This window comes from Ursus arctos, unplaced genomic scaffold (assembly GCF_023065955.2).
Source record: "Ursus arctos isolate Adak ecotype North America unplaced genomic scaffold, UrsArc2.0 scaffold_5, whole genome shotgun sequence".
NCBI classification, from domain to species: Eukaryota; Metazoa; Chordata; class Mammalia; order Carnivora; family Ursidae; genus Ursus; species Ursus arctos.
In genome coordinates this window covers 47,539,296-47,559,649 of record NW_026623067.1, presented here as the reverse complement: position 1 = coordinate 47,559,649, position 20,354 = coordinate 47,539,296, and the positions used below count along the sequence as shown (strand labels likewise).

The 20,354-nt window shown below is 41.8% G+C and overlaps 1 protein-coding gene across 3 annotated transcripts in view; it reads right to left on the bottom strand.

The window, feature by feature from the left end:
- Positions 1–9,775: 9,775 nt before the first annotated feature.
- Positions 9,776–20,354, bottom strand: part of RAB3C (RAB3C, member RAS oncogene family) — a 342,644-nt gene continuing 332,065 nt past the window's right edge. For all 3 annotated transcript variants that reach the window (XM_057306971.1, XM_057306972.1, XM_057306969.1), the window contains one exon: positions 9,776–10,192. In XM_057306971.1, the coding sequence (XP_057162954.1) occupies positions 10,005–10,192 (188 nt within the window). In that variant the 3' untranslated portion in view covers positions 9,776–10,004. The remainder of the gene's footprint in view (positions 10,193–20,354) is intronic.

The following is a 20,354-nucleotide window of genomic DNA, read 5'->3' as shown; positions in this document are numbered from 1 at the left end:
ACCCTGTGATCACCTGTGTGAATGGCTTTGGCGTATGTGTACACTATGCTTTGAGGTAACTCCCTGGTTTGCATTTGCTGCTCCCTTTGTTCCGGACAATCTTCTTCTACTCTGCCCCTACCGAACTCCTATATACTTTTATCTCAGGCCTCATTTCTTTGAGTAGGCCTTCTTAGAACATTCCAGTTTCCTTGCCTCCATTCTGGGTTAATTGCCCCTCTTGTGTGCTTTCACTGTGTGACCTTTATTGGCACTTAACAAATTGTTCTGTAATTGTTGCCTAGGAAATCATTTTGAAACATTAATTCAGATTTTTTTCCCGGTACCTGCCTGTCTTATATTGTCTCCACCTTCTGAGTGGAAGAAAGGCAATCAGTAGAATTGCTTTAAGGGATAGACAAAAGATGAAAAAAATGGAGACCATAGTTTTTAGTTGAAACTGAGACTTAGAATTCATAAACAAGAAAGTCTAGTGTTAAAGGACTGGGGACATAAATAGATCAGGAAGAAAAGCTGGGCAGCCAGATTACTCTCCACTAGGCTAAAGAGTCTTTGGACATGGTGAATGTGGGGTGATGTAATATAACCAAGGAGTGGCTGTTGCACAGGAAGTGTCCAAAGACCAGAGCGTGCCGTGTGCCCTTTTCTATAGAATATGCCTTTTTCAAGTCCTGTAGGAAGCCTGGCATCTTCCAAGGGTAACAGGTGTATTCTTCTCATGTCTACCCTGTTAATGTTATTGAGAAAGAAATAGCCGCAGAGAAGCTTCATTTTTTTAAATTCAAACTGAGGAGTTATTACTAAGGTAGTAAGGTGAAAGTAGGGAATTTCTCCTAAAATCTTTTGTTACTGGTTTGGCCCCCTTAACCTCAGAATCACCAGGAAGTATGTATAATCTTTCTGAAGTCTTGCCACTGGCAAGGACTATTGTCTAAAAAATTTATTTCATAACATTTCAAGGAAGGCATTTTTTTTTTTGATGAGACCTTTCAAGATGAAACAAATTTGGTGTTTTTGTTTTGTTTTTAGAGATTTTACTTATTTTAGAGAGCGTGCATCAGCAGGGGCTAGGGGGAGGCAGAGGGAGAGAATCTAAGGCAGACTCCCTACTAGCGTGGAGCCCAGCAGGGGCTCAGTCTTACGACTCTGACTGAGATCACGAGCTGAGCCAAAAACAAGAGTCGGACGCTCAACCAACTGAGCCACTCAGGCGCCCCCAAATGAAACAGATTTCTAATGTTCAGTATTAGACACACACGTTAGGGAGTATTACATTTATAACTATTCGTAATCCATACTAACTTATAAATGTCCCTTTGTTACATTTGTGTGAGTTCAGTGAGGGTCAGGAGTCTAATATATGTATTTTCATGTACAGCAAGAAACGAGAGAATACATCCTATAAATGAATGTTGACAATATAACTGGAGGTCCTTTGTTATTTTTTCCTTGATTTGTATGCTGTCATTTTTGTCTACCCAGGTAGGTGAGATTCCGGTCAGTGAGTTTGGTTTAGGAACCTATTTTAGACCCATGTGGACCCATGTGAGTATTCCTGGGACCTCACTTGGCTTCTACTTAGCACAGAGTATGGAAGGCTCCGAGAACACACTTAAAAGAAAATATCCAGAAATAGAGCTAATAGCACAATTAGATCACTAAGAGATCTTGAACTTACTAGATCTGCTGTGATGTGAACAGGTTGATGGCGGGATGCTTCAGCATGCCCTGAGGTCCGAGCCCACGGGCAGCCTGCAAGGGTATCTGAAGCATTACCACACATGCACCACGCATAAAACAGACCCACAGCACTTACACATCCCATACACGTTGTCCTTGTCAAATGCTCCTTCCTTAGACTGCGCCAGTAGGATACCAATATGATCATCGGACCCCCAGATACAGGGATAAATAGTGTTCTGGTAGAAGAGGTGACTTTTCAGTACATTGATAACTATTCTTAATTCTACAACCAAGAGTTTTATGACCCTGGAATTTAGTCAGTCATGAATTAAACAGTACTTACCTTCCGAGATTACGTATATTCAGTTTAACTCCTATGCCTAAATCCCAATCCACGTTATAAAATGTTAGGCTAAAATAATGAATTGACAGTCTTCAGTTCAAGCTCATCGTTGTCCCTAGGATTGCAGGAGAGGAAGGTAAGAAGAAATGAAAACAGGCATCCTAAGACCAAAAATAATATAAATGGAAAGGAAATGAAAAAAATTATCAGACTAAGGCTGAGAAATTCAGGAATATAGTCTCTTAGATATTTATTGTAATCTCCAAAAAATAAAACCAGATTAAACCCAAAGAACAAAACCACTTTCTATACAGAATTCACATACAAACTTAATACCTAATAGAGCACATACAGTTTTTACACAATTAATTTCAATAAAGAGAATTAAAACTTCATAATGTGAATACTTTGTAGCTTTAAACCCAGACAGGAGCTCCTGTGGACACATAAAGAGTCACGATATTTGCTGTGCGGATGTTAGTTTTCAACTAAATGTCACAATCACTATATGAAAATACTAAGCTGTTACTCAAGATTTTCTGAAGCAGAGCCCCACAGTATAGTCCCCGAGGAGCCAAAAGTGCCCGGTTGCAAAGGAAGGTCTTCATCTGAGCGTTTCCCAACACCCTTGATGGGAAACATGGAACTCCAGAAAAATCTCTGGGCACACATCTTTCTTGTTGACGTGGGAGTACACAATGTTTTGTGGTTTGGTGCATGGGCAAAATGTCTAAATCAACTGTTCTAATGTGACGTTAAAGCAGGTTGTGTTCTGTTGCGCAGTCTGGGGCTGCTCAGCAGAGGACTGTGTCAATGCTGCAGCTTGTCTTCTTCAGGGGGACAAAAGCCAGAGAGCCCAGCGGGTAATCTGTTGGGTTTTACAAGGCCAGTTGGGCTCTCTAGAGAAAAGCAAGAATCTTTAGCTGCCCCCTCTGCCACCTTTTCATTCATAGGGAACAGAATGTGACCTTTCCCATTTATTGGCTGACAAAATCTCATCATTATCAAATTCTTGTGGGATCTCTTTCTTGAGTTCTCCAGTTGTTAGAGCTCCCTCATTTTCTATGCTTCTATATCCGGACATCATTCAGCATTTACATAATATCCTGTTTTGTTTTTTTTTCCTTCATTTTTCAGTCAGTAAGTTTATTAGGGGTAGGAACCATACCTCTTCCCTGTTTGATTCCCACAATACTGAGCATATGGTATTCAATAATGGTGACGACTAGCTAAATATTTAAACATGCTCTTAAATTATTATTATAATGTTGGCTATGTGCTTTTTTTTTTTTTTTTTAATTTGGCACAAAGTCGTCCCTAATCGCCCTGCTTCTCCCACATTCACTTGACTTCTTCAGGCAGTTTGAGAGCTGAGTACAAATTTCACGCTATCGTACTTAAAATAGGGCCACACATCACTGGTGGGAGCCCGAAGCCATTTAATATGATTGGCACATCTTCACATGTCAATTTCAGACAACTGCTGTAGAAAGAGCAGAAGGCTTCATATGATGTACAGATGGCCAAGGTCATCTAAAACCAACTGGTTTCCATCATTTTTAGTGAACAAGTCAGAACTTTTCTTCCTAATGGTATCATGATTTACTCTGCTAACTAAATGAAAAGGCAAAGCTCAGTATTAAAATGAGTGGTTTGCCTTAAAAGTTAAAATGGTAAATAGGAATTTAAGGTAGGTGACCCACTTTAAATGTCATATAAATAAACAGAGTTTTTGGTAATCCAGCAACCAGGCCTAATTTTTTTTTTTTTTTAATTTTGCATCTCACTGAAGTCCTAGGCCACCAATTATAAGATTAACCGAGGGGGTTTGAGGACGAATGTAGGCGTTTCTGTGGAAATACCAAAGCAAATTAAGAATTCTGCCTTTTGCTTCTTCTATATCACCAGCGTGGACAATTGAGAATTGAAAGTGAATATAACATCAACTATAACCTAAAAAGACAGCAACATTTTAGAATTCCCAGGGTTGACAGTGTTAACTTTGCAAACAAAATACAAGGTTGAACAACAAAATATACACACAAATGCAAGAAGAAAAATTCTTAGTACATAGAGCATGTGACCAACATTTCTGAGAAGAATAAATAGGACTTTACCTTATGTGCATATATTTTTTTTTAGGTATCTAAATTAGCCTCTTTTAAGAGAATTCTGGATTTAAGAAGGGAATACCTATATAAAATAAATGACCATCCATTCTGTCTTAAAAATAAAATCCACCATTCTAAAGCGCAAAATTGACATATATTTGCAGATACTAAATGTTTGGTTTTATAGGAAAAAAATTACTTTGAAATAGGCACGGAGGAGTTTCACATGACACCAATAAGGTATTTACTGTATAAACTGCACCACTAGACAAATACAGCTACAAGAAATAATTTGAATAAGTTACACAGCCATCAAAGCATCTCACACATTCATTATAATTCACTCTTTCACTCTAGTTTATATACACTGAGTAAGTCATTAAATATTGCACTTATTGGCCCATGAACCCTCAATTATGAGGTGTTGAAAAATAGAAAACAAATCTATTTTTATAACATATTTCATGCAACATTTAAGACATTTCAGTTCCACAAACACCATTAAATAGTTGTACATTTGGACAGTCCAACGGTATCACATCACGTCTGACATCAACAATATATTAACAGGAATTACAGGAAGTTTTCATTTAGCACACATCCTAGGGATGATGAAACAATGCATGGAAAACCATCCTACTGATACAGCAAACAATCCCCAGTTTCACTTGTATGAGGCGCATGGAACCACTAGACAGGTGTGCGTCACGCTCACGTCCCTGAAAGGCTGGGCGCCTGCGCGGCTCACGTACCATCTGTGTCCTTAAGAACAGCATTCGTGAACCTGAGCAATCCCTAGCCCCAAACATGAATATGGAAATATGGCCGATAAAAAAAAAAGCCACAGCCAACTCTCAGTTGTCCACTATGAAGGAAAGTATGAACACAGGTGAATGAAAATGCACACGTAAACCCCCAACCTCATTTCAGCAAATGATAACTGGTTGAAACTCCGACAACACTAGTGCTGATGTCAGGTAAATGGTGAAATTTGAGTCTCACTTCCTATTCTTAGTCCTGTCATTCAGTGAGAGGAGACTGTTATAAAAACTGAGATGAAAAACAGTATCAGGAAGTGGAAAAGAGAACCATAACTGGCAAGTTCAGTGTGTCTACCAGCTAGATGTTCTGACAGAGGTTTTGAACTCCTGTATTAGACTGTCTAGAATGTTCACAAAATGTATTTTCCTCTATTCTTCATGAAAATTATGTGCGTAAACATAAATCAGTGTAAAGAATCTTTGTAGACCTTCTTCAACAAAATGTGAGTTACAGTTGGAACGCAGCAAAAGCTCCCTTTTCCCTAGCACTGAGAAAGCACCACGTATGAAAATTTCCCTTCATGAAGAAGGTGTGTGTGTGTGGGGGGGGCAACATCATGTGAGTGGCCCAAGTATAAATATTTTAATCTCCCAAAGGGAATTATTAGTTGACTGGAGTGTCAAGCATTTCTGTAAAGGTGTTTAAGACAAACTAGATTTATTCATGAAATAACAATAGGTACATGTATTTTAGATAAATTCCTGGACCTGTTGCTGCCCCCCCTTAGGGGATACTGTATTTCTAGAATCTGGAGCCCTTTTTAGGTACATTATAGGGAGAACATTTTTTTTCCCCCTTTGGTCATCATACACTTTATCTTTGACCCAATTTGTCCCAATTCATTCCTAAATAGGAAACAGGTTAATGTCTTTAAGTGGCTTTGGTCAAAAAATCACTTTAAATACAAAGCAATCCAGAAAGCTGACCCTGCTGGTTCAGCTCACGGGAAGGACTTCCCGAACTTACTGGGAAACTACGCGAGCGCAGGTAGTCTACACCACGAGGCAAAGTGAAGCCGTGCCGCAGAGCTTGTATCTTCCAGGGGGTGATGAGAAAGGCCACGTGGGTCAAGTTGCTCACATGCTGCCCTGACCTAGCGTACTGATACACAAAGGAACAAAAAGTTTGTTACCAGTCGTGCAATGTCTGTAAGTTAGAGAGAGAGGATCCTTCAGAGAGAGCGACAGGCCACCTCCTAGGTGTTCCACACCAACGCCAGCGGCTCGAGCGTTCCAGTAGTGGATAGAAATGATGAACACTGTTTGGTCTGAAAGGGTGATAATCCTGACTTCAAGGTAAGATCTAGCTCACAGGTTTTCACCTGCAGCGGCTCCCTCAGCCTCGGGACAGTTTGGCGGAGTCTGGAGACACTTAAGTGCAGTGTGATGCCATCTAGTCAACCCAGGGCGGCACAGAACGTGCCGTGCGGTAAGATCTACAGCGGGCCGAGCACAGACTGCCACGCTCGAAAACGCACGTTGCTTTATGGAAGTTCTGGTAAAAATGGAATATTTTACTTAAAAAAAAAATATGTGAAAGTCTGTTTTCAGCATAGACATAGTTAGAATTGGAGGTTTAAATTGCTCCCTGAAAAAGGACCAGTGTGCTCAACAGCAGGACTGTAATTCATCTGGTAAGAGTTCAGTAGGTGCCGCGCGCGTGCTCACCGTGTGTGTGGGGAGGTAGGGGTCTCGGAGAAGTTCGGTTATGAGTTTTAGAGTTTATGCCTCACAGTAATCATAACGGCACTGCAGTGTTCTGCTGTGACTGAAGGCATCATCATCGCTCACTTGACAGATAAAAATCTTAGCACTTAGTTACCAGGCGGCAAAGAGCTACTGACTTGAAGTGAACCTCAGCAGCAACTCCGAGAATCTACTGACAAGTTCACCTCGCGGCAGTAGAAGCTGTTCGGGGGAGGGGTGGGGGGGCGGGCAGCAGCAATGAACTTGATCCACTGTTCAGAAGCAGTTGTTCTTAGGACCCCAAACGTGGGATGCAGCACTTAAACTGCCATCTTAGGACTTCAGAAAGGTCATGCACCTCCTACACTCATTCACATTCCCCCAGTTAGATGCCCATCCACTAGTTGTTCAGTTGCATTAAGAACGGAAAGGAACGTACCGACATCAAAGCTCTCGGAAGCGTTTGCTCTACAATCAGGGTTTGTCTCTAAAAAATGGCAGGGGTGAGACTGGTGAGAAGATGGGTAGCAGAGGAAATCATTCTTGAAAAACTAATTGAATTTCATCAAATACAGCAGAAGTTGGGTGTGAAAAGTGTACACATTTACCCCTGCATGTACTTTTTTAAGGTATCTTGATCTTTAAAATACAAATTTGGGGGGCGCCTGGGTGGCACAGCGGTTAAGCGTCTGCCTTCGGCTCAAGGCGTGATCCCGGCGTTACGGGATCGAGCCCCACATCAGGCTCCTCCGCTATGAGCCTGCTTCTTCCTCTCCCACTCCCCCTGCTTGTGTTCCCTCTCTCGCTGGCTGTCTCTATCTCTGTCAAATAAATAAAATCTTAAAAAAATAATACAAATTTGGTAGGCCATTGGTAAAAATGACATGGTTATTTAGACTGTAGTGGGAGTTGGAGGGAATATAGGAGGTTAAGTGTGTGTGTGTGTGGCAAAAAGGCTAAAAATCCTTGCAATTACACTGCTCCATTTTTATTATAGTTAGATGACAACAGCAGCTCTGTTAACCCTGTTGTGTTAGTTACTCTTACAACAAATTTTAAAACTAAAATCTCTTCATGAAATGAGGACTAGAGAATATTCTCTCTTCCCACAAGCTTTATAGCAGGATTATAGGTGTGCCTTTACCTGAGCTCTGTGACAGTCCACTCTGGAAACTTCTCAGTAAAATTCACACCAGGGTGGGAGCTTCAGAACAGAGAATGAACTAGGAAGGCTCCAGATTGGAAAATACAAATTATCGAGTTCCTTGGCCATGACACTTGGCCATCAAGCTTCCGTGACCAGCATTAAAGTAGTTCAGCGTAGGCATGCCTGACATGCGACGTAGGCTTCTGACTTGGTCTTTTGGTTGTAGGGGCAATTAATGACGTTAGCAATGATGTTTTCAGGGAAGGGGTTTACACAAAAGCAAAACTCAGCTCTGGCCCTTCCACTTCTCTCACCCTGATTTTGTTGGCCCTTCTACAATACTACATGGGGGAAGGGGCTTATAAGAGCCCTCTTAACATCATACTTCGGTCCTTGACATCTGCACGTGTGTATGGGAATGGGACTCAGGACAGGAAAGTTTTCTTGGCCTTACTGCTTCATACAAGTGAGTTAACAGCTTTAGCCTTGACCTTGGCCACAGTCTTAGGCGGTCACAGAAATACTGCGTTGTCACGCAGACGGACTTCTGGTGCAAACCTGTCTGCTTTGCTTGCTACCCTCCTTTCTCTTGCCCTTCACTGTGAGTTCTAGGATTTTTGAAGTTCGTTGGCCTAGTAAAATCTAAAACATTCTCGCCTTCACTAGGCTGAGGCCTGCCTTGCAGGGTGCCGATGTGGAAATTTATTAAAAATACTTGTATCCTAAGCTCCAGGTGAGAAATGACCTGGGTTTGTTGAAAACGTCCCACACATACTCTTCGTCTTCTAACTTAGTAATAATGTGTGTGACCTAGTTCGTTGACTTTTGGAGATGGTTATTATTCCAACGACACACTTAACCTGTCGGTAACCTAGCTCAATAGACTTGTACCCCAGACTAGAACTGTGTCTAGTTATGGAAAGAGGAAAAACAATCTTGAACATGACCAGCGCTGAAGGGCGATAGAGAATCACCCTAACTAAATGGTCCTTCTAAAGCTGCCCGTCTGTGCCTGCTGTCTTCCTAAAGGCCAGTATTGTGCACAGCTAAGGATGCCAGTTTCCTTCTGCGGCTCAATCAGAACAGCTGGTGAGATTTGTTGGCTTGTTATTCTCAGACGGTCTTAGAAGATCTGGGAGAAAAAATACGGGTGTTCAAATGGTTTTCTCCTCCTCCCCCCACTAAATTGCTTCTGGTGTCCTGAAGTGTTGGTTCACCTTAAAGAGTGTTCTCTCAGTAACTTAAGCACCTGTAAAAGCTTACTGAATGGGGAGGGATATGATTGGGTACAATGGGATTAAAAAATTACAGATAAAAATTGTCTTTTCCTCAACCTTAGAGCCATTGGGATATTGTTTAACTTAAACTCTTGGGTAAAAGAAGTAAGGTGAGGTGTGAACAGAAGGCACTGGTTGTGGAAGCAAGTCTCTATCCCATGGGAAGAGGGGCTCTACCAAGCTTCAAATTCATCTCTATTCCATGCCTGCGTGATGGGTCCAGAAAGTGGTAGGGATGGTGTGTGTATAAATGGGGGGACAGTTATTAAGGAATCGGGGAGAAGTCTTTTGAGAAGTCTGCAGCTGTTCCTACCCTTCTTGGTTTAAAGACTCGTTACGTAATGCCTGTCAGTCTGCGCCCTCAAATATTCCAAATGTTGGGCAGAAGTAGTGGCACCAAGAGTCATTGTTTACATAACTAAAGAAGGTGGATTAAATCTAGTTCCGGTCTGGGAAATATGATTGCTTAATCTCTTAAAAAATTTGCAAGGGTTTCAAACACAGTAAGACTGAAAACCAGACCCATGACAGTCTCCTGAGATCTCCTCTTGCAATTCCTTGGTTGTCATCCTTACAAGCGAATCGCAAATTTGAACCTGTGTCACAAAATTGTTGTAGTGAAATTACAGTCTGAGGTCCCAGCAGTAGCTTAATTACTTTTGAGAAGAAATCGGAAACAAAAAGAGCCTACAAAGACAAGTAAATTACATGCAGATACCAGATGTTTATAGATAGTCCTTACAAATTTGAGATCACATATTTGCCACACATTAACACAGGAAACCTCCCACAAATTGAATGCGTGTATGAGCCACTGACATCAAAGATTTCCCTCAAATAATTACCAGGCAGTAGAAAGGAAGGTTACTCGACCATTTATAAATGCTGTTTGTTGGGGATGTGCCCCCTCAAGCTGCCTGTGTGTGTGGGGGGACATTAACAGCCACAGTTGGGCTGTGGCGGAGGAGGGCTTTCCTTGAGTCTTGTGTTCTGCTTGGCGGCAGTGATGGCCGGATCCGTCTCCAAACTCTCGGACATTTTGTCGCAGATGATATCCACAAGACGCTCAAACGTCTGCTTGACATTAATGTTATCCTTGGCACTTGTTTCAAAAAATTCAAACCCTGGAAGAAACAGACACAGCTTGGTCATTTTATACTTCTGCTGAAAGTAAATGAGACTTGATTATGGTTTTTCCTGGTGATTGTGGGAGACCTAAGAGGGGGGCCTAAGACTCAATTTGAACAAATGCTGTCATCTTGCTACCAAATTTTGTTCACGGGTATGCTGACATTTATTTATGCTCCCAGCATGGCTGAATGAACAACGACCACCAAATCTCTTTGCAAAAGTCTATTTAAGAATCCTCCACCCTGAGTCTGTCTTTGCCCTCCCTTCCTCCAGCTCCTGGCCCCCAGGAAGCTTCCTAGAATCTTTACTGAGACAGGTGATGTGGCCTGTTTTCCTTATTCCATTTCAGATTTGGCCAAAATTGTTAGTGGACCTATTCTCATTAACTGTGATTCCGTATATTTAAAGGGACTACTGACCCCGACCACACTCCCCTCCGACTCTTTCTGAGCCTGCCCTTCTGCGGCCCCACCAAGCTTGGAGGGTTGGCTTTTAGTAAATTTTCAGTACCTAACTGGACACAAGGTGGCACTACAGAGTCAGTGGAGTTAACCTTACATGTGCTTCGACCTCCTTTTGGAAATTTTCGTGCCCTGTTAGGCGAGTAGCCTTCCGGGGCTTTGTCTACGACCGCACATACCTATTGGTGCAGATTTTTCTTGGGCTTCTGTCAGTAGCACTGTTTTTACTGACATTTGGAAAGGGACACCTGGTACATTTCAAACAAGCGGCCACCATTGCAAGAAGGTACAAGAAAATGTGGTCACAGTTGCACACGTCTACCCATCACTGTACCTGGGCAGAAGCAGGCTCTGTCTGCCGTTACCACTCTATTGTTTGCCTTCACATTCCATGGGCTCAGCTTGCTAGTTGCCATGACAACCTCCCCAGTCCATTCAGGGGACTTTGATTTAGGATGTACTGGGCAGGACACAAAAATGCTTTCCTAATCCATTCTGAATTTTACGCCCTATAAATCCTTCTGATTACATCTGGCCCTACCTCAGAGGAGCCACATGGGTTCAGAATGATTAAATCGTGTGATGTTGTCTCAGCTCCTGGGACCCAAGGAGGAAAAACTGGACTAATATTTTACATTCATGTCTAAACCCTCTGACAACCCAGAAATACTTTATTCATCCTTCAGTATTAAGTATTTCTCTTGAGTTAAAGTTTCTAATTTAGTTACGATAGATGACTAGTTGGAGGACTGTAGTTGACCTTGAATTCCATTACTGATTGATTACATATTCTGTTGTGAATAATTGTGGGATTGGGGTTAAAGGAGCATGACTAGGACCAGTGTCTGTAAAATTTGGATATTTCTACCTTCTTGGGCTTGTAGTTTGCTTTCATTAGTCTCTGTGGAGGGTGCTTATAGAGCTCTCTAATGTTCTGGATTTCTTAGCAGAAACCACAAATGTACTTCTCTTTCCTATCCTAATGTTTTTATAACCTATCGAGCTCTGTCATTTGTCTTACAACAATCTGATCCAGATTTTGGAGAACTGAGGTATGGATCTAAACAATATCCTTATTGGGAAGATGTTGGAACTATTTGCATCTTACTGGGGATTTTCTCAGTGCTAAGTGAAGGGGTCTTTAGGTCACAAGATCCTAGGACCCCACTGAATTAGTTACGATCCCTGAATGAGACTCTGAGAAAAAACAGTCCATAGTTGCGCACAGACTCCATTCTCTTTTCTGCTAACTTAGTTTTCTTCCTAATGCTACTTGGGGAAAGCACTGAACTTGCAGGTATCATGAAAGATTTGGCTATTGTGACAAGATAGTAATCCAAGTAAGCTTTTGTGAAATGGGATTCCTTAAATCTGGGGTTTTAGACACAACCTGCTGCTGGTGTACAACTTCAGGTCAGTAAATCCCAGAATGTTCTCAGCGGCTTGACCAGGAAACATGATAACAGTTTGGATCCAACTCTATGACATGTGCCTTACTTCGTTTACAGAGCCATCCACGAGGCTCAAATGAGACTATGTACAAGTCCCCAGCAAACCAGACACTGCTCAGATGATAAACTCACATTTGAAGGGCTACCATATAGTGGTGTATTGTAACTCATTTTATCCATGAGGTAGGTGCTAGTATCGAAAAAATGTATTGGTTAGGCAATGGAGGCACACAATCATCGAGTACTTTGCTGAAACATGTATTTGCTCAGCCTGTAATGGTGAAGCTGACTTTGTACTACTGACCTGGACACGGTCTTGCTCCTCTAGGTACCCTGCAGAAGGAAGCGATTATTCGGTGCCAGCTGAATTGTAAGTTCTATGCTAATTAAGAACTGCACTATATATCAAACTTTGAACATTTAAGTAATCAGAAAATAACTAGTGACTGAGAAAAACATCTGAACGATATCAAGGTGGCCCTGAGGCCAGCTGTGCTGGCAGACCACCTCATGGAAGTGAATTTTTTGGTTTTTCCAATGCATGTCAGTCTCTAAAAAGGCACATAACTAAATGAAGAAATACTTTATTGCTTTAAATGGTTATACTCAGTGAGAGGTCCGATGGTTAATCTTTTTGCTGGCGGAGGGTCCTGCTTCGGGGCGGGGGGGGGGGGGGGGCTGCCAGTTTCTCTGGAGCGTGCGATGCTGTTCGACAGCATTTTTTTTCCACAACTGGAGTCCATCCTCTCAAACCCTGTCTCTGCTTTGTTAGCTGGGTTGAAATGACAACAAAGGGCTTACAACAATCTTAACAGTATCTTCACAAGGAGTAGATTTTACTTCAAACCAATTTCTTTGCTTATCCCTACGAGGCAGCCCCTTCTCAAGTTTGACCGTGAGGTGGCAGCACTGCGGTCCTATCTTCAGGCTCCACTTCTAACTGTAGTTCTCTTGCTCTTATACAAATCTCCATGGTTACTTCCATCCTGAGCCCATCAAAACCCTTCATGAGGGTTGGAATCAACTTCTTCCAAACTCCTGTTAATGTCAATACTCTATTTTGATCTCTTTCCATGAATCACCAATGTGTTTAGTGGTATCTAAAATGCTGTATCCTTTTCATAATGTTGTCAATTCCTGGGCCCACATCCATCAGAGGAATCACTATTTATGGAAGGTAGAGCCTTACAATGTAGAAGGCTTGCAAGTAGCAATGACTCCTTGATGGTTCTCTAGAAGGCATGCAAACCACCCGCTGTGTGGCACAGCAGCAGATCTCTTGGGTGACCAGGTGCATTGTCAATAAGCAATAATGCTCTGAAAATTTTTTTCTCAGCAGGTCTCAACGGGGGGTTTAAAATACTCCGTAAACCATGTCGTGAGCAAATGTGCCATCATCGAGGGGATGGTGTTCCATCCCTAGAGCACAGGCAGCCTCGACGTAGCATAAATTTAAAAGCCCCTAGAACATTTGAAATGGTAAATGAGTGCTTTCGGTTACGGAGATGGCTCCTTCCCTTAAAGCCAGAAGCTAGGTGAGGTTGGCGTGCATAAGCTAGTAAAGACCTATTGCATGACTTCATTTGAGATAAGGCACTAAAGGAGCTCGTTACAACAGTAGCCTCAAAGACACGAAGTGATCCAATAAAATGGTGCTCATAGACAAGTCTGATACAGGGTTGCAATAAAACTAGCTTTGCCTCCATCTGTATACTGAATTACAGATATAGAAGGTTCTGGAAAAGATTATTTTAGCATCTAGTTGATTCAGGGCAGATGCAAGTTTATAGTGCCATAAGTGATCCTCTCTCTAGCTGACTCATAATCAACTCTTTGTGAGGTCACTCACACCCTACCATTGTATGCTCATGGACATGTAAAGCCCCTGGTCTAAATCATAACAGATTCAAACACCTCACCCTTTATTGTTCTTTGTTGGATTTTTAGGGCCATTCCCTCCCAGTATTTTAACTTCAACTATAGCAAAGTGACCTTATTCTTAGGAATCTTGAACCTCTTCTCTACATACACAGACATTAGGGAGAAGCCTGTGCTTCAATCAGGAACCAGAGTTTTTCTTACTAAACTTGTAAGATCATTTCCAATTTACAAGGTAGGAAAGTGTGGTTCTGCAGTTTAAGGCTGTGAAGGCTGACAGAAATCTCCCGAGAAATAGGTTACTGATTTAGCTTCCAGCCTTGGACACCTGTCCTTCAGACTTGATCAGCCAGTATTCAGAAGTTCAGTGTACACTTGGAATTCACCAGAGACACTCTGACCGTCATTTTTCTTTCTTCCCTCATCAGAACCTCAGAACCTTTCTATCGGAAACGGCCCTGTTCGCAGCTTGGACGAGCCTCGCACTGTAACCCAGTACAGCTCTAGTGCAAGTCTTCATTCCTGATTCTCAACGATCACTCCTGCCCTTTCCAGAGGTTATGACAGGTACAGCTGGGCTTCACATGTGACCTTATGCTTTAGTTTCATTTGCACTGAGGGACTCAACAGAAACTGGCAAACATTTCGTATGGAAAATGGGTTCAAGAAGGGAAGAAAGCCAAAATCCAACTTGTCCTCTTCATATTATGTTTATTGCTAAAAGGGAGTAGAGAGCAGTGGTGCAAATCAGGTCATACTCTAGTGCCCAAGAGTTGTAATCCTGCATCCTGATGCTACAACATTGACCTGAATGGCTTACACACTTCTAACTCCACTCCACTCCAGACAGACTAAACTAGAATCACAGCCAGGGACAGAGTCTTAAAGATGCATTGAGTGCCTCCTTGGGAGGTTCCTTATGCACAGGAGGGGTTAAGATTCAATATTCTCTGTATACCCGTGTTCATAGCAGCATCTTTCACAGGATGGATTGCAAATAGCCATTGACTGAGGAGTGGATTAACAAAATGTGGTATAATAGAATGGAAGATGTGTCCATTTCTTTTTATACCTGAATAATCCAACTGGATGAACCTTGACATTATCTCATAAACCAGTCACAGAAAGACAAATACTATACGATTTCACTTGTGAAATACACAGAACAGTCAACTTCACAGATGCAGAAAGTGGGATGGTGGGAGCCACAGGCTGTGAGTTAATTTCCCTCAGGAATTCTTGAGCTGATTGCCTAACAAAGTGAATGTACATGCTTACCTATATGCTTAAACATGGTAACCATTAGGTGTATCTCTTTTACCCAAATTTATTTTTTTTTCCCATGGTGATAACTACATAAAGAAACAAAAATCTCTAACAGATTTACACCTCAGGGAACTAGAAAAAGAAAAACCGAAGACCCATGGGAGCAGAAATAGAGAGTAAAACCTGTTTCTTTGAAGGTATAAAACAAAATTGACAAACATTTAGCTAAACTCATCAAGACAAAAAGAAGTAGAGCAATTACTAGAAACATAAAACCTACCAAAGCAGAATGGTGAAGAAATAGAAAATAAGAACAAACCAATTGCTAGTAAGGAGAACGTATCCGTAATCAAAACTCCACCCCCCCCCCCCAAAAGCAGAGGACTTCACTGGTAAATTCTTAATTCAAGAGGAGGAAACACTTCCAAGCTAACTTTGAGGTCAGCATTACTTTGCTATCACAGCAAAGACACCAGAAGAAAAGAAAATTGCAGGCCAGTATCCCTAATGAATATAAATCCCAAACCCCTCAACAATGCATAAAAAGAGTCCTACACCAAGATCAAGTGCTTTATTCCAAGGAAGCAAGAATGGTTCACCATTTGTTAATCACTGTGATGCATAAACAAAAAGCATACAATCATTCTGTAAAAATGCAGAAGCAGCATTTGACAAAATTCGACATCCATTTATGATAAAAACTCTCAACAAGGTGGGTCTGGAGAGAATGTGCCTCAGCATCATAAAGGCCATATGTGACAGGTCCAGAAGTAATGTCACACTCAGTGGTGAAAAGCTGAAAGCTCTGCCTCTAAACTCAGGAACAAAGATGTTTTCTCTCACCACTTTTATTCAACATAGCACTGGAAGTCCTTGCCAGACCAACAAGGCAAGAAAAAGAAAGGCATCCAAATAGGAAAGGAAAAAATAAAACTAGTTGCAGAAGACATGATACTACACATAGAAAACCCTAAAGACTCCACCAAAAACTTAGAACTAATCAACAATTTCAGTAAAGTTGCATGATAAGCTGTTGAAATAGAATAAAATACCTAAGACTAAATTTAACCAAGGAGGTGAAAAATATAAAACGTCTTCATCAATGTCTTTCATCAGGAAATGAGATGATTACTCTTTGGTCGTGGAATTGGAAGAATTCATGTTCTTAAAATGTCCATACTTAAAGCAATCCACACATTCAGTGCAATCGCTATCAAAATTCCAATACCATTTTTAACAGAAAAGTAACAGAGTTCTAAAATTTACATGGAACTACAAAAGCCTCTGAATACGCAAAGCAATCTTGAGAAGAACAAAGCCTGAGGCATCATACTACCTGCTTTCAAACTATTACAAAGCTATGGTCATCAGAACAGGCTCGTACAGGAATAAATAAAAGGCACATGGGTCAGTGGAACAGGAGAGCTCAGAAACAAATCCATGCATATGTGATCAATTAATTGTATATTCTTGGCTCATTTGTCATCAGTGGGAAAGGACTGTCTCTTTAATAAATGGTGCTGGGAAAATGGGCCAGCCTCCTGCAGACTGCAAATGACGCACTAACTTACTTACACCATATACAAAAATGAACTCGAAATGGATTAAAGACTTTCAAACATGGTGATCAATTCCTTGATGTCAGTCTTGATGACTTTTTTTTTTTTACTCTTCAAAAGCAAAGGCAACTAAAGCAAAAATAAAAGCTTCACCACAGTGAAGGAAATCATCAACAAAATTAAGCAGCACCCTACTGAATGGGTGAAAATATGCCCAAACCATAAATTTGACAAGGGGTTAAACAACAACAACTACAACTCAATAGCAAAAAAGGAAACAATCTGGTTTAAAAACGGGCAGAGGATCTGAACATTTTCTGAAGAAGACCTACAGATGGCAAACATATTAATATAAAGGGGATCAGCAACACTAGTCATTAGAAAATGCAAACAAAAACCACAATAATATCACTTCTCATTTCACAGAATAGCTAACATCAAAAAGAAGTTTTAGAGACTCCAGAAAAGGGAATGCTTATGCACATTCGGTGTAAATTGGTGCAGTTGCCATGGAAAACAGTATGGAGGTTCCTCAAAAATATAAACATCCAGTAATTGTACTTCTGTGTATTTTCTAAGAAACATGAAAACACTAATGGACCCCCATCTGTAATGCAGCCTTATATACAATAGCCAACATATAGGAACAACCTAAATGCCTATGGATAAATAAATGGAAAACGAAAAGGTGTATATATACACAGTGGAGTATTATTCGACAATAAGGATGATATCTTGCCATTTGTGCCAACACATGGATAGACCTTGAAGGCGTTATGCTAAGTGAATTAAGTCCGATGGAGAAAGACAAATACCATATGATCTCACTTGCATATAGAATCTAAAACAACGGAAAAACAAGCTCTCAAATACAAAGAACAGATTGGTGGTTGCTAGACATGGGGTGCAGGACTGGAGGTGGGTGAAGCGGGGTCAAAAGATCACATTACAAAATTGAAAAGTGAAGGATTTGCTATCTTCAGACATCTCTTATGGGAATGGAAAATGACCCAGGCTCTTTGGAAAATAATGTATCCCTACATATCCATGGTCACTCCATGTTCTGAAATGCTATTTGTTTTCAAAAGATGTTCTGGGAAATTGAGTCTCTTTCTCCACCCGCAGGAAAATCATAAACACCATTTGGGACACTTGGACTGTCTTCAAATTCACTTTGAAAGAATAATAAGAATTTCTATTGCTTCTATAGAGGGGAAGCAGCTCTTAAAATCATACTGCAGTAAATCATTTTCATCTAATTATTAAGAAATCTATAATTTGGGCTTAGGTTTCTATTCTCAAACTCCTAAATAAGACCTCTTGCTTCCAGATTCTAGTTGCAATTCTGTGGAACCGGATGAACCAGAGTGGCAAAAAGGTCATTCTGCTGCCAGCTGGGTGAAATGTGGGCCAAAACTCCGGATTGTTGAGCTTTCCAGATAGAATTCAGGAGGAGCAATCCTTAAGGATTTGGATATACTTGACGACTCAGGAAGGGCCCCAGACAGCCTTCTAAAGCTGGAGAAAATAACAGGAACTCAGCCAAAGAGTCACGTTGCTACAGTAAGTAATCAGATATTCTGGTCTTTGAGTCCTTGTCATTAGCCAGGCCTGACCAGATGGTAGCTTTCTCCTGCTTCATCAGGATTCTGAAACTATGCAACGGTTATTGTATGGTCTGGACAAATCATGGTGGATGTAGAGAGGGTTTGGTCCTTGGCCCTTCCTACTCCAGACATGAGCTCAGCATTCTCCGTATCGGGGAGAAGTTTAGCTTTGGCTGTACAGAGGACTACAATCCAAAGGACAGTAGTACAACGACAGTGGCCTGTGCTAGGATTCATCCTTTTCTGTGAAGGAAATCTACCTTACTGACTCCCTCTAGTGCAACCCCCCCCCCCCAGACGTATGCCCACACACACCCAAATCATCCTCTTAAACCTGTCCACTACCCCTCTAGTGAAGAGACTTGATCCAAGGTCCTTGCAAACTCCTCTTGAGATTGCTATGTGTCCTATTTGGCCCCCAAACTGGTAAACGTTTAAAATTGTTATTTCTAGAGTAACCTCACTAAGATGGCAACATAGATCTTTCTTAACTTTGCTCCGCCTGCACAAGAACAACTAACAAACAATTAGGGATGGAACAGACACCTTTGAAGAATCCTAAAAGAAAGGGAAGAAGTTGAAGCAACTCCATGAACCACAGCGATGAAGACAGCATTAGAGAGGTAAGAGAAGCAGCTGCACATTATGGTCCCAGGACTACATTGCCCCTCCCTTAAGCTGATGCAGGATCATGCTGTACTTCTCCCTGAACCTAGTTCTTCAAGTGGGACAAGAGCCCAGATAAACCTTCGGCACTCCCGACATGTTGGGTTGCTCCTGGGAAGCCTCTGCTCCTGTCTTGCCCTATAGGACTTTTGGGAGAATAAGTGTGGCTCAATCACTGGGATTTTTCCTGTGACAGAGAAGGGGAGAGGAGCTTCAATAATGGACACTCACGTCGTGTTAGACTGAGTTTCTACCTGCAGGACCCAAGTAGCAGTCCCAACCAGGAGCATTGGTCATCCGCACATGGTAGTACAGTCTGTCCAGGAAATGAAGCAACAAAGAGCTTTGATGCCCTTGCAACCTAGGCTGTCCCTAAGTAGGGGGGGCTGAGTCCTAGCCCAGCCATGCCTAACCAAGCAAGGCTGGCCAGACCATGTTAAGCCCCACAGTGCTCAAGCAGGGAGTACAATAGGCTGAAGTAATCCTGTACAGAGTCAAGCCAGTGGTTGACAGTGTGGTTTGGAAATAGGGGGATGGGTCAGGCTGAGTCAAGACCCCAACATGAAGCCTTGGGGGCTGTGGAGCCAGTCCACATACTGGGCCTGGGCAGGGGAGGTAAATCATATCCTTGTGCATTGCTGAATACAACCTTTAGCTCACCTGACCAGGAAATGTAACCGGAGCATAAGGAAACTGCATAGACCATACAACAGCTGTGCCTGTGATGGGCCATGAATAGAGACCACAGCCCATGGCTTTCCCTGAGAGCAGAGCAAAACGAGTGGTCACATGTACAGTCTTGCCAGATTCAGGTTTCCAAACAATATGCTGTGCAGCCAATATGGCCCACCCTCTGCCCTGCCAAGACAGAGAAACTAATTCATTGTGCCATATATTCTGAATGCAGTACTCAGCCCTGTCTAGCAAGCCTGACCAAAGAACCCATGTAAATGTGTAGTTCATGATACAGCCTCACTGGAGCAGGGAATCAAGGCAGCAGTCCTGTCTAACTTTACTTAGCAGCCCTCTACCCCCCTGACTTCAGAACTTGGGCAGTGAACTTGCCTAAAAATAGACCCTAACAGCAAGCCCCATCAACCCAGGGTTATCATCAGCATACAAGTCTAAAAACCCAACTGATCTTATAGGTGAAGAATGGTCTCTGCCAAAGTGAACCTATAATGTCTGGAAGAAGAGACTGCTTACTCAAATTCATAGGTAAAAAAAACCCCAATAGTTGGTGCTAGAGAAATGGAGATCTATGACC